General features: G+C 45.2%; 1 protein-coding gene across 2 annotated transcripts in view; it reads left to right on the top strand.

Annotated features, from left to right (window-relative positions):
- The window catches only part of AGBL1 (AGBL carboxypeptidase 1), a 388355-nt gene that overhangs the window by 73733 nt on the left and 300188 nt on the right, over nt 1–14434 (top strand). For both annotated transcript variants that reach the window (XM_083411906.1, XM_083411907.1), the window contains exons 8-14: nt 2045–2204; nt 3429–3502; nt 4109–4225; nt 4324–4919; nt 5778–5861; nt 7949–8035; nt 11456–11604. In XM_083411906.1, the coding sequence (XP_083268032.1) occupies nt 2045–2204; nt 3429–3502; nt 4109–4225; nt 4324–4919; nt 5778–5861; nt 7949–8035; nt 11456–11604 (1267 nt within the window). The remainder of the gene's footprint in view (nt 1–2044; nt 2205–3428; nt 3503–4108; nt 4226–4323; nt 4920–5777; nt 5862–7948; nt 8036–11455; nt 11605–14434) is intronic.

Genomic DNA, 14434 nt, shown 5'->3' with positions numbered 1-14434 from the left:
ATAAGGTTTATGGAAAAATTGGTATTTTAGGCAGTGTTTTGGAACAAGTTCAATGATAATATGCAACCTTATGCTGCTTTAAACCTGCTGTAACAGTATTTGTTTATGCTCTTTACCTTTATTTTATTTTTGTTTACTAATAACATAAAATTTATTTTGAAAAGAAAAGCCAGATGCAGTTTCTAGGGATCAAAGCCAGCTAATGACCAGTCTACTGGATTTGAACAGCTTTAGAAGTTAAAAGAGGTAATCACTGAATTTAGCAAGTTGACCAATCCAGTTGTTCAATAATAATGACAGCAATGCAGTTTCAACAACAACAGAGCCAGTTTTTACTAATGGAAATGGAATAAAAAAATCTATCTAACAATCAAAAAACCCTCCTGTAGACTCTAACCCTGTATCTGGTGTTTACGGATGGTGGTGTTTTGTCAGTAAGCGTGTTCACATGTTACATGCAACGAGTGTACAATCTGCATACTGAGTGTATATTCATGTACATGTCTATTCAATGGTGAAGCTGTACAAATCGACAAGTGTACACTCTTTAATGCAAACCCTTGAACATGTACTGCTTCCACCTGCGTTGAGTGTAATGACTTGATGCACATCCATAGGGTGTGTATATTTAGAATACATTGCACTGTTCTGGCTGCCACCTCCACCCCCTGCAAAAGGAAATTGTAGATCTGGAAAAAGTGCAGAAAAGGGCCACTATGAGAATAGGATGCTGGATCCAGAAGGACGTTTCATAGGTTCATGCGAGCACCTGCCTCCCCACCAGATTTGGCAGCAGTACATGAATCAGTGTTTAGGTCAGGAATAAAAATGTACAAAGGCCTTCTGTTTTGGCTTGTATTAGTTGTATGGAGCACTGTCTGCATGCTGCTGCAGTTTGTCTTCTGTCAAAAATTACGTTATTCATCTCACTGTCCACTGTGGGGGAAATTACATAAATTGCATAATTAATTTTGTAAATTACCTTGCCATTTTATGTTATTCCACCCTACTCATTCCAACACAAAGGAAACACAATGCAAATGGGGAAGAAACTTAATAAATTAAGTATTATTTCTGGACTGAGAGCAAATATCAAATGTATTCGCTGGATTGATTTCTGTTCTGGGCACGCGATGAATTAGCTACAATCGGCAATTCCTGTTTCCATTTCCATCAGAATTCTTGAACAACCCTACACAGGAAGTCAGGGCTGCGCCTGCCACTCATATGTTTCCACAGAGAGCTGTCTTTGTCATTTCTTATCCTTTTGAATAAACATTGTTAGGATGGTGCAGCAAAATCTCCAGGAGTAGCTGAGATCCTTGTGGATAAAAATCTTGAGCAGAGAATGAGGAGTTCTTTTCAGCCTGAGGGCGGCACTTGCTCTTCGGCATCCTTCCAGTGAGAGCCAGTGTGGTGTAGTGGTTAGGAGCGGTAGTCTCGTAATCTGGGGAACCGGGTTCGCGTCTCCGCTCCTCCACATGCAGCTGCTGGGTGACCTTGGGCCAGTCACACTTCTTTGAAGTTTCTCAGCCCCACTCACCTCACAGAGTGTTTGTTGTGGGGGAGGAAGGGAAAGGAGAATGTTAGCCGCTTTGAGACTCCTTAAAGGGAGTGAAAGGCGGGATATCAAATCCAAACTCTTCTTCTTCTTCTTCTTCCTCCAGGGGTGGGGTTGCATGCTAGTGGTGGGAGGGGCCAGAAGCAGAAGTGGGCAGAGCAAAAAATGTGACTCTTACCTCTGCATGGTAAAAGTCAGAGCTTTCCACCCTCATTCCAGACCAGCGAGAGGCATAATCACAGTTGAAGGAAACATTCCAGTCAGGCAAAAGCGCCAAAGGAGGACACAAAGCATGGCCATTGAGGGATGTTGCATGGGGATAAGGGGTGTAAAATGGAAAGTTGTGTGAACTCAGAGGAGTTCTGAGGCTCACTTGTAAAGGTCTGAAGGTATTTGATTCATTGGCTTGAGAGCCCTCATCCCCGTCTTGAGGAATAATTGCAGCAGGGAAAGAACTGTCAAAGTTTCTTCATTGGTATCTAGGACTACTTGGGCAGCAAGAGTCTGGATCCAATAGTCAATACGGTGATTCAGATCCTGAGGAAAACCTACCCCAAGACGCCACTTCCTTCAGCTACTCTCAGCAGCTCCTATTCCTTTCCCATCCCTGGGGCACCTGGACCTTCACATCCAAAGTCTGAAGGTACTGTAAATTACTGCAATGTGGTAAGTGGGAAGGGGAAAGGAATGAATCAAGACTGAATGAATGGGGGACTGCTCCGCCAACCTCTGTTGGTTCCCAGTCAGTTTCCACTGGCCTGCTTTTTTTAAACTTACAACCAGCCCAGGGGGTGCCACTTGTAGAACTTAGCAGGAAGGAGGATGGGGACAAAACTAGAATGGGTTGGTTCTGCATCTCATTGGCTCTGGCTCCACCTACTGCTGGGCTCCTTGCTCTCTGCTCCATCAGTCCCAAGGGGCCCCAGCTGCCACTGAACTGAAGTTATCATCATATGTGCTAGGGTTGAGTAACAGTGGAAAAGGAGGAGATGCTGGCAAGGGTAAGATGAAAAAGAGAGAAGGAGTGAGCTAAAGCAAAATCTCCCAGATGTTCTGTTGTGCAAGCCTTACTAAAATGAGGAGGAGCTTCATTTTGGGGAATTGCTGTCATTTAGTGGTAGAGCATCTCCTTCACATGCAGAAGGTCCCAGGTTCCATCTCTGGCATCTCCAGGTAGGGTTGGGGAAAACTCCTTCCTAAAAGTCCTGGAAAGCTACTGCCAATCAGTGTAGTCAGTACTGAGGTTGATGGACCAATGGTCCAACTTCATATAAATAAGCTTCCTATGACACCTGCAGCCCTCCAGATGTTGTTGGACTCCAGTTACAATCAGCCCCAGCCAGCAAGGCCAATGGCCAGAGGTGATAGGAGCTGAGGTCCAGGAACATCTAAGAACATAAGAAGAGCATGGTGGATCAGGCCAATGGACCATCTAGTCGAGCATCCTGTTCTCACAGTGCTTGGCCAGCTGCATCAGTGGGAAACCCTCCAGCAAGCACAGGAACATTCTTCCTTCCTGTGGTTGCTTGCAACTAGTTTTCAGAAGCATTACTGCTTCCAACTACGGAGGCAGAACATAAACCATCATAGCTAGTCACCATTGATGGGCATATCATCCATGAATTAGTCTAATCCTCTTTAAAAGCTAGCTATCTGGAGGGCTACTGGTTCCTTTTTCCTGCTTAAAAGGGTCATTTAAAAAAGATAACTCCTACATGTTAGGAAACAGCTGAGGCGTTGATGTGCTGTGAAATTCTTCCTGTTGTTTATCCTTGGATGTGAAAGAGCTCAACCTCTTGGGTAGTTTGGTCATCAGTGGGACTCTTAGTCTCGTCAATGACCCATACTCTCTTTTATCTTCTTGCAGATGATTGTGAATATGATGTTGAAGAAGAAATCGAGAAGGACATAGAGAATGAGGATGTGGAGAATAAGGAGGAAGTATGTATGCTTTTGGACACTGTTTAAGGCCAACCACCCATGCGTTGAATAATAAACAACAAAAAAGGCCAGGACTCCTACATCTTTAATAGATGTGGGAAGAGGAAACTTTAACAGGTGCAGCCAGTGTTGTGGTTGGAATGTTCAACTAGGACATGGGAGACCAGAGTTCAAATTCCCACCCAGCCACAAATAAAGCTCACCAGGTGACTTTGGGTCAGCTCCTATTCATCCCTGCTTAACCCATATACAAGGTTGTTGTGAAGGTGGGGAACACCAAGTACACTGCCTTGAAACCCACCTCCCTATTGACAAAAATGGAGAGGTTTGTGTGTGTGTGTGTGTGTGTGTGAGAGAGAGAGAGAGAGAGAGAGAGAGAACATTGTTTAGGGAGTCCAGGCAATCCTTCAACCAAGAATTAACCATTCCTGACATGAGGCACCACCACGGAGATGGGTGGAGTGGGAGTGGGAGGGAGGGACAGAGATAATGTCCTGGGATAATGGGAGCTAAAGTCCAATGTAATTCGGAGAGGCACAGGTTCCCTAACCCTGGTGCAAATAAATGGTGCCTTTCACAATTACCTTTCTGGCTCTTATTCTGCAGGATGATGACTTAGAGACAGATGTTGAAAAGCTCATGTCAAAACCAGATCTTGACCGGCCTGAATCAGAACTCAAACAATATGAGGCCATGTGTCCAGAACTTTGCTGCAACTTTCTGGTGAGATGATGGATTTACAATCTTTGAATAAATCCGAGAGGTTGCTGTATGGTAGAGGCCATGTCAGTGCCTTTTATCTTTTTTTTCATCTTGTAAAGGAGTTGGAATCAGAGTCTGAAGATGAGCTAAACTCTGAGGATGTTCCTGGGATCCTGACGGGCTCCTGCCTCCACGTCATTCCAAATGCTGCTCCCTCAAAGCACCAGCCTGAATGCAGAGAAAAGGACCAAATCACTGAAGATGGAAAACTGCCCCAAAGGGCTTCTGGAGTTCCAGTACAGAGCTGGGTGAAAAAAGAGAATCCATCTCAAGAACTTGAGAAAGTGGCTTGTGATGAGTCAAAGCCTTTGGAGGGTTTCTTCAGAGATGGTGACATCCCAGACAAAGGCTGTGCAACCACTCTGCACACTCTTCCCAAGGACATATTGAGGAACAGAACAACTTCTCAGCCTCAGCATATGAACTCCTGTAGGCCCAGTTGCCAAAAGACAGTGGAGGCTTCTGAGGTTGTGAGAAAGCTTTTGGAGAGACATCCAGGGAATATCCCTTTTCACAACCCCCGCCTCTACATGGCAAGGGCTGGCTCCACACAGTCCATTCCAGACTACAGAGTGTTGGCATTCCCAGATTTCTGGGGTCACCAACCATGTCCTTATAGCCAGTCTGTTCAGCAGAGGAGATATGGCATCCAAAAGTAAGTCTCACCCTTTCTGTTATAAAGATAGGGCAGTAAAAAGACATGCACACAGACAAGCACAGTGTCATGCGTGATAAGATGGAGCAATGTCAGGTATCACTCCCTCTAACGGCCAACTTGGGGAATGAGTGCCAACAGTTACATGGTCAAAATGTGACCATGGAGAAACAAGAGGCTCCTATCAGCGTGCCTTGGGGTACCTTAAGCATTGGTGGCTGGTGCCCATTGATGCTGATGGGGCAGAATGCAGGGAACTCAATCATTAGGTGGAGCCAGAGCCAATGATAGGTAGAGCCAACTTCCTCTAGTTTTGCCCCCATCCTCTTTCCTGCTGAGTTCTTCAAGGGCAACGTTGAGATTAAGGAAAAGGAAGCTGCCCACCCCCCTGGACTGCCTGTAAGTAAGAAGGCAGGGAGGTGATGGCTGGTCAAGGGCAGGCTAAGGTTGATGGGGCAGTGCCCTAATTGACCAGCCTCCACTGACCTCAATATTAGCTGAAGAGCAACAACAAAACCTGTTTAGAAAACCATATTATAAGGAGCCACCTGTCTCTCCAATTACAACTGAGCATGCTCAGTAGCCCGATAATGCTGAGTGTCTGTTGAAGGGATGAGGAGGAATGGAAATCTGGGGTGGAGAAGAAATGTAATGGAGTTTCCTGGAAGAGGACATGGCTGGCTGGCTGGCTGAAGTCCTGAATTGGATCACTTACATGTTTTAGTGGAAGTTCTGCTTGTTTTAAAGAATTGAGGGTGGAAGCTGCAGCGAGACAATGACTTTTTTAAAAATGGGGAGAGATTTCCTTCTGTGTGCATAATTTCCTCAGCGGTTTAGGCCTTGTTCTTCTCATCACAGGGCCAAAATATTTGATGACATCCGTCGTGTCATCCAGCCAGCTGATATAATTAATCGAGTTGTCTTTGACTTGGATAGCTCCAGGTAAGTGTCTGTCTTCTAGATCAGGGTGATGTCATTGGGAACTAGAGCAAGGGCAAGCAACTAACTATTGCATTTATTTAAATTTCCAGACTCTTTTCTACTAATGCTTTTAGGCATAAGACATCCAATGTAGAATGAAATGTCTAATGGAAGTCAGATGGAATGTGAAAGGAGGTCAGGACTGACATTCATTCCCCCACAAACTATGACCCCCACATGCTGAAAAAGCAGCCCAATGAAAAGAACCTGAGAAGTTAGGAGATACACAAATGTCTGTACTATAATCAGACTTGAGCTTTGGCATATCTCCATGGGAATGAGCTTCACAGTGATGTAGCTGCTCTCCGAAATGAAACTTCTGAAATGTATATCTTGCCTTTCAGTACTAATCAGTATTCCCGGAGCAGCTTGCAGCAGCAAAATACAAATACAGCCCCTATGTAAAACAATAGATCACAGGGTAGAAAGGACTAACAGCCAGTACAAAAAGTTAAAGCCGCTTAAAAGGGATAAAAAGTATTTGTTTGCTATTGCAAAGTGGGCGCCAGGCAGGCTTCCCAGGGGAGCAGGATTCATCAGTAGGTAAAACCACTGGTTACAAGGGGAAGAGCCATAGCTCAGTGGTAGATCAATTTCAAGGCTTCCCTGTGAAGAGGAATTTACAGTTAATTCCCTGGGAACTGTATAGTTGAGAGAAGAATAGGGGTCTCCTCACAACTCTCAGCACCTTTAACAAACTACAGCTCCCAAAGTGGCATCACTGTGTTTTAAATGTATGGTGTGCAGGTGGCCCAAAAGATGTGTAGGAGTGAAAACAGGCCATAACTTTATTGATTACAGCAGTGATGGCCAAACCTGGCCCTCCAGCTGTTTTTGGACTACAACTCCCATCACCCCTAGCTAACAGGACCAGTGGTCAGGATGATGGAAATTGTAGTCTCAAAACAGCTGGAGGGCCAAGTTTGGCCATCACTTGATTACAGCAAGGTAAGTGGGGTGGCACTGTGGATTAAACCACAGAGCATAGAACGTGCCGATCGGTCGGCAGTTCAAATCCCCACGATGGGGTGAGCTCCCGTTGCTCGGTCCCTGCTCCTGCCAACCTAGCAGTTCGAAAACACATTAAAGTGCAAGTAGATAAATAGGTACCACTCTGGCGGGAAGATAAACAGTGTTTCTGTGTGCTGCTCTGGTTTGCCAGAAGTGGCTTAGTCATGCTGGCCACATGACCCGGAAGCTGTACGCCGGCTCCCTCGGCCAATAAAGTGAGATGAGTGCCACAACCCCAGAGTCGGTCACGACTGGACCTAATGGTCAGGGGTCCCTTTACCTTTACCTTTAAGTGGGGTTCGCATGGCACTGTGGCACAGATTAGTTTTCCATTTCGAACTTCGATGTTTTGTTTGAAAAATACTTGCTGAGGTATGTCCATGAGAGTTGACCAACGGAGAGAGCCTAAAGTGCTGCAGGCCATGTGACTGGGGTCCCGCTGACAACCTGAGGTGAGTGATGTAAGGCACGACCTCACCCAAGCAATGGCTGGGAGCTTGTGTGCCACCTCAGGTTGTTTGCGTATCCTGCCAATACCATTTTCACTCAAGTTGTGACAGAGAAAAAGACCAGTGTCTGACAAAGTCATCTAATCACTGAAAGAAGGGTAAAATAATCCCTACAGCCAAGAGCCAAGTGTAAAATATCTCTCCAGGGGGCAGCTGCCATCGATGTGAATGAGCCTTGTTTGAGACTGTGAAGAGCCGCTACTGGTTAAAATAGTCAAATAGTCTTATATGGTACAGGCCAGCTTCTTGTGAAGTTTGGAGAGCAATCAGTGCTGAAACTTCCCAGACAATCATGTACTTGCTTTACAGTGGTTTCATGGAGCCTCTCCTCCTTCCATCAGTGTTGAAACAGAAGCAAGAGGATGAAAAGCTAATCTACCTACAGGGGATCCAAACAATGATCAGCTAGCTGCATTTCTGTTGCTCCCAGCTGCCCTCTTTTAATTTCCCTAATAGGGAACTGGAGTAGCAGCTGCTGCTCCTCAGCCATCAAGCCTTTCCATAATCCTGTTGAAAATCTTGTTTCAGCTCCTTGAGCTCGGATGCTCCAGAATGCCTGAAGTTCTTCTCCAAATTTGAATCTGGAAACCTACGCAAGGCTATCCAAATACGAGAGTAAGTAGCTGAAATAACCCCACAAGCAAGGATGGGGATAGCAGTATGTGCTTGCAATGCTTCTGCATGGGGAAGGGCTGTAGCTCAATGGTATAGCATCTGCTTTGCATGCAGAAGGTCCCAGGTTCAATTCTCAGCATCTCCAGGTAGAGCTGGAAGGTAGGAGGTATGGTAGGAGGACCAAGCTTGCTGGCTGGTGTTATCACCACCATCTGAGGAAGGGCCATGGCTCAGTAGTAGAGCACCTGCATTACGAATGGAAGGTCCCAAATTCATCTCCAGGTAGGACTGGGAGAGTCCCTTGTTTGAAATCCAGGAGAGCCATTGCAAGTTACTATAGACAATGCTGAAGCTGCAACAGTTAAGTACAGTGGTACCTTGGTTTAAGAACAACTTAGTTTATGAACAACTTGGATTAAGAATGCTGCAAACCCGGAAGTAGGTGTTTTGGTTTATGAACTTTGCCTTGGAATAAGAACATGTTTCGCTTCCTGTTGAGTGTGTTCCATTTGTAAATTGAGTCCCCCACTGCTTGTTAGGATATTTCCATTCCACCTTAAAAGGGAGCAGGATGTTTGTGTCACAGCCTGCGCATTTCCTGTTTCACAGGATGTTTCTGTTGTGTCTTTGCTTTCGTTTCTCTCTCTCTGCCGGAGACATTGAAGCAGGCAGTCATGTTTTTCTTTGTTCTGATCAACGCAGAAATAAACTTGTAAATAATGCTCTCCTGGGTGCATCTTTCGCTGTGTGCATTATCTACTGATAGAGCGTGCACGGCTCTGGAATGTTTCTGTTTCTATTTCTGGAGCTCGTGTCGCTAATTGCTGATACTGCGTGTCTACGGGAGATCAATGGATGTCCGGAGACGACTTGGCGTCAAGATGGACTTTGTCTCCCTGGCAGTATCCCAACACTGCTATGGGAAGTTTAAGAACACTTTTGTTTAAGAACAGACTTCCGGAACACATTAAGTTCGCAAATCAAGGTACCACTGTACTATGAAACTGATAGGAGTTTGCCACACAGGTGCTACTATAACATAGGGATATGCAACACAGTATCTTCAGCAGCACAATCGGGTGCCTTCACCTGCCCTAGCTGCAACAAAACATGTCTCCTCCGTATAGGTCTCTACAGCCACAGCAGGCACTGTAACTCTCTGATGGTTTGACTTTACCCCCAATGGTGCCATTTTCCATTGTCTCCCGAGACAGATGGATGCCAGCAGCAGCAGCAGCAACAACAACAACAAACCCTTTATATGTTGTTCTAATACTCACCAGCCCTGGCTAACTTGGACAATGGGAAGGGATGATATGAGTGGTAGTTTAGAAAAAACTGACAGTCACCACATTGGCTACCTAAGTCCCAATGGAAGTTGGTCTATTTGAGTGCATGGGGCACTGCCCCACCAATCTGAATCTGCCCTGAACCAGACTGCACTTGCCTGCCTTCTTACAACCAGCCCATAAGGTCCTACTGGTTACCAGCTTAAAAATGTAAGAAGAGGCTGCTGGGTCAGGTGCATCGATTCCAGCATCCCATTCCAGACGCCTGTAGAAACCCCAAAGCAGCACCCAAGCACAAGAGCACTCTCCGCTACAGTGGTTTCAAGCAAATGGTATTTAGAAGCCCACTGCCCCTGACTGTGGATGCAGAACATAGCCATCATGGCTGGTAGCCACCAATAGCCTTATCCTTCTTGAATTTGTGCAATTCATGAAGGATGAGAGCCAGTGTGGTGTAGTGGTTAAGAGCAGTGGACTCGTCATCTGGTGAACTGGGTTCGATTCCCTGCTCCTCCACATGCAGCTGCTGGGTGACCTTGGGCTAGTCACATTTCTTTGAAGTCTCTCAGCCTCACTCACTTCACAGAGTGTTTGTTGTGGGGGAGGAAGGGAAAGGAGAATGTTAGCCGCTTCGAGACTCCTTAAGAGGAGTGAAAGGTGGGGTATCAAGTCCAATTCTCTTTTAAAATCAGTCTTATTCTCCAGGATTCCCCCTTCTTATTCTCAGCATTGCACTTGTAGCGAGGAAGATGGGAGCAGAACTACAATTAGGACTCCTCCACATTTCCATTTGCTTTGTGACTTCTAGGTCCAGGTCAGGGAGGTTTATTCTTTCGTTGCACTGCTTTTCCTGGGAAAATCTGCTGTATACTGCTGAATCGGAGCAAATGCCAACCAGGTTTTCTGTGAATTGACATTCGTTCTGATTCAGTGGTAAACAGTGGATTTTCCCAGGGCAAGCTGTGGGACAAAACAAAACAATGTCTCAGACCTGTGCCTAGAAGTCATGGACCGAACGGAAGGAATTGCAGGACAACGGGAATAAATGTTGACGAGCCCTTACTTGGCGCCACCTAGTGTTGACCTCCCTACCTTCGATTGCACCAATCCAAATTGGGACCATCCACTACTGCCCTGAGAAATGTGAAAGAAATATGGTATGAAGAACATTCTCTGTTTCACATGCAATAAGCAGACTGGCACCCATGCCTGTTGTTAAGGAGTTGGGGTGGGGGGAGGCCATGTGTTTTATTTTCACTTGTTGAAAATTAAGTTATTAGCTTGGGTGAGCACTGATCACATAACTCTACATTCCATGTGGCAAACTGACATTACAAATAAAGATTATTTTTTTAAAAAAGTAAGTTGTGCTTAAAGGAACAGACATTACCAAAAAAAGAAAAGAGAGAGAGACATTACTCATGTATGCATGCATATTATTCATCTGTAAAATTAACTTTAAAGCATATGAAAGGAAATGAACAAGACCTATTATGTTTACATCAATTAAGCTGCCATCAACAAACAATATTTTGAGAAGACAGGGAAAATGAAAATGTGCACCGGCTAACTGGCACACTGCTATGTGTGTTCACCAGAATTGGCAGCACAGGAGAAAATATAGGAGTAGAAAAGCAAAATATTCTTGCTGGCAGCCGAATCTCCAAATGATGAGAAAGATGCCTGAGCTTATCCAGAGTTTAGTTTCCTTGCAATGAAGATCAGTGAAGACTATGGTGTCTTCAGGACATAAGGTTTTATGTACAACCTGAGCATAGGACAGAGGCACTGACAGCATTAGCACTTCACAGATCTTTCCTCCCCATTAGGTTCCGAAAGAAATCCACAAGTCATAGCTTGGGGTCCAGCAAAGAGCAAGGCACTCAGAGTCCCACCCTCCCAAGCAAGGTGTGGGGCAGATCTTCCAGGATTCCAAGCCAAGGTTGTCCCTTCCTTTACTGCAGTCCAAGTTCAGTGGCTCACCTTGATACATTGCATACCTCAACTATTGACTTGGCTGGGTTTGCTTGTGAACACTTAATGTGTTCTGCTTCTTAGAGCCCCATAATGCTGAATGCATCACTTGGCTGTTTGGTTCTTAATGCTGCGCTTTTTGTGGCTTGTGATCCAGGTTTGAGTACGACTTGATCCTCAACCCTGATGTCAACAGCTGCCAGCATCACCAGTGGTTCTACTTTGAGGTCAGTGCCATGAAGTCAGCTACACCCTATCGCTTCAACATCATCAACTGTGAGAAGCCTAACAGCCAGTTTAATTTTGGTAAGAGTGCTTGTGACAACGGAGGGAAAGTACATCCATGTACACCAGGGGTGGGGAAACTTATATATTTGGCCCTCGGAACTCTCCCCATGTCACCCTCTTTCTCCAGGTACAGTGATGCATGACTGAAACCCTAAACTGTGGTTAATCTTAACTACTGTCCATTGAAACAAGCCAACTTCAAAACCCATGGTTTGAATTTGGCTTGTTTCAAACAAGCCATAGTTAAGATTAATGTCAGAATCTATTCCAAGAGGAGCACAGAGACCTGAAGCTTAGTGCAGCTTGTTCCTACCAAGGGTTTGATATGACTTAAATTTGTATTCATGGCTCCACCCACTCTTGGCTCTGGCCACGCCCACCACTGGCATGTGGTTCTTGGAGAGTTGTAAAGGAATGCAGCCTCCAGGCTGAAAAAGGTTCTCCAGTCCTGATGTACAAGGCCAACTCTTGATCTGAGAAAAGGCAGTGGGTTTCTCTCACAAGTGCCCAAACTATGTAAACCTTGATGTCTTCAAAAGTGCTTGAATCTCTCTTCCTTACTTACCCTCTTGCATACCAAATTATTTTCACACCTCTCACCAGTTCCATACCAGTTTTTGCTCCATTTGACTTTCACTTCTTGGCCACATGATTTGTTTTTCAAATGAGCTGCCCAGCTCCTTTTTGGGTGACTGGCCATTGCCTTGAAATCAGCCAAGGTGGACAATGTCACAGCCTATCAAAAGAATGATCTCTCACTCTCTTCTCTCACCAGCAAAGCACTGGGGAAGAAAGTGAGAACATAAATCTGCTAATGTGGAGATTTGCAACTAAACAACTATTTGTAACTGAAGATGAAAGATGCAGGCAGATGAGTTATGGAGGATGTTATTTGACTAGTGTAGGAATAATTGGTTATTTATCATTTATGAATTGTCCTCTTTACGCTTGGTGCTTTGCAAAGAAACATCAGCAAAACAGATAAATCCCTGCCCAGATGAGGCTACAATTGAGATTTCAATAGTGGCGGGGAAGCATCAAAAGGAGGGCTGCATAACTTCTTGTTAGCTTCTACTTGGCCTAGAGCAGGCACAGGCCAACTTGGCCCTCCAGATGTTTTGGGACTACAACTCCCATCATCCCTAGCTAACAGGACCAGTGGTCAGGGATGATGGGAGTTGTAGTCCCAAAACATCTGGAGGGCCGAGTTGGCCTATGCCTGGCCTAGAGTAAGAGGATCATGTGGCATGGTTTGGGCTTACGGGTTTTGTAGTTCCTTTCAGGAATTACCACCCTAGAATCCATCAATAGCAGCATTTCTAATGCTGGGTAATGGTGGAGGAGAGGGAGAGATTGAGGCTTGGGGGGAACTCTTGCTTTTGTCTCTCATCACAGTTCCCGCCACTCTTGCTTTTGAAAATAGGTAACAAGGAAGGGAAAAGTGGGAGTGTATGTTGGCAGTGAGGGGGTGATTACTTAAGGTAAGGGGTGTGGAACCCTCTTCAGCCTGAGGGTTGCATTATTTCATGGGGAACTTCTAGTCAGCAGGTAAAAGAGACACATCCATTACTTCAGAACACATCCTCACACCATACATTTAAAGCATACCCCCCCCTCAAAAAAGTATAACGATAACTGTAGTTTCCACCCACATGGAGCCACAGTTCCCAGCCCCCTTAACAAACCAAACTTCCCATTAATATTGGGGGCAAACCATGCACTGTAAATGTGTTTTTAATGTAGAATATCAATGTGACCTACAGCAATGAGTATGCCTCTTGTCTTCGTACAATAGGCTACATTCCACCCATGGGAAAACTCAGTTTCTACCAGTGCTTTTTTCAGGGGGTACTCAAAGGTATGTAGTACCAGCACCTCTTTTTTGTTGTTAAAAAGTGTGACACTTACTGTAGCAACTTCATGGCACCTACTTTTCTAGGAAAAAAGCATAGTTTCTACACATGCTCTTCTCCATGCCTCAAGCTATACCCCAGTTGAACATTTAGATGGAGCAACTTAATGCACAACTGTGTAATCACAGCAGGGTCCAAACACATGTTTGGGAATTGGGCTCCTGGTCAAGTGGACAGAGCCCTCCATGCTTGAACAGGATTCAAGCATCGATGTACATGTATAAACGCTGTTTACCTTCCCGCTGGAGTGGTACCTATTTATCTACTTGTACTTTGACGTGCTTTCGAACTGCTAGGTTGGCAGGAGCAGGGACCGAACAATGGGAGCTCACCCCGTCGCTCCCATTAAACATTGCTCCCATAAAACAGCTACCCCAGATCAAATGCCTTGGGCAGGTTGAATTTAGCACTAAACCATTCTTTAGTGACAAGAGCAAGCCCTTAGGCTTGGGCACTCCTTTCTGCCCTTTCATCCTCCATCACAGCCACAAGGATATCGGGGGCATCCACCTTCCTGTTCAGCTAAACAGGACTGGTTAAATGTGCTTTGTTTTCATTATGGTTTGTCCTAACAGGCCAGGATAAAACCGTGGTTTCTTATCCTAAATTGTTTGGATAAACCATGGTCAATGCTAACTGCATTTCCCACTTCAGGCAAAGCAACAAATGAAAGTGGATACTTCTGATCCCTTCCTTGTGCCTCTGCCAGAGGAGGAACAGGAAGCTAGATCTTTCTGTTTTAGTGTTCAATCTGCAAAGGGCTTTTTGATGGTAGGAGCTCATGGATGTGTAGCAACAAGCCACAAAGCTTTAGTGATGCATTGAGATACAGTGGTACCTCGGATTAAGTACTTAATTCATTCCGGAGGTCCGTTCTTAACCTGAAACTGTTCTTAACCTGAAGCACCACTTTAGCTAATGGGGCCTCCTGCTGC

This window comes from Podarcis tiliguerta (assembly GCF_965153285.1).
Source record: "Podarcis tiliguerta genome assembly, chromosome: 14".
Classification (NCBI taxonomy): domain Eukaryota; kingdom Metazoa; phylum Chordata; class Lepidosauria; order Squamata; family Lacertidae; genus Podarcis; species Podarcis tiliguerta.
This window is presented reverse-complemented; position numbering and strand designations above follow the sequence as displayed.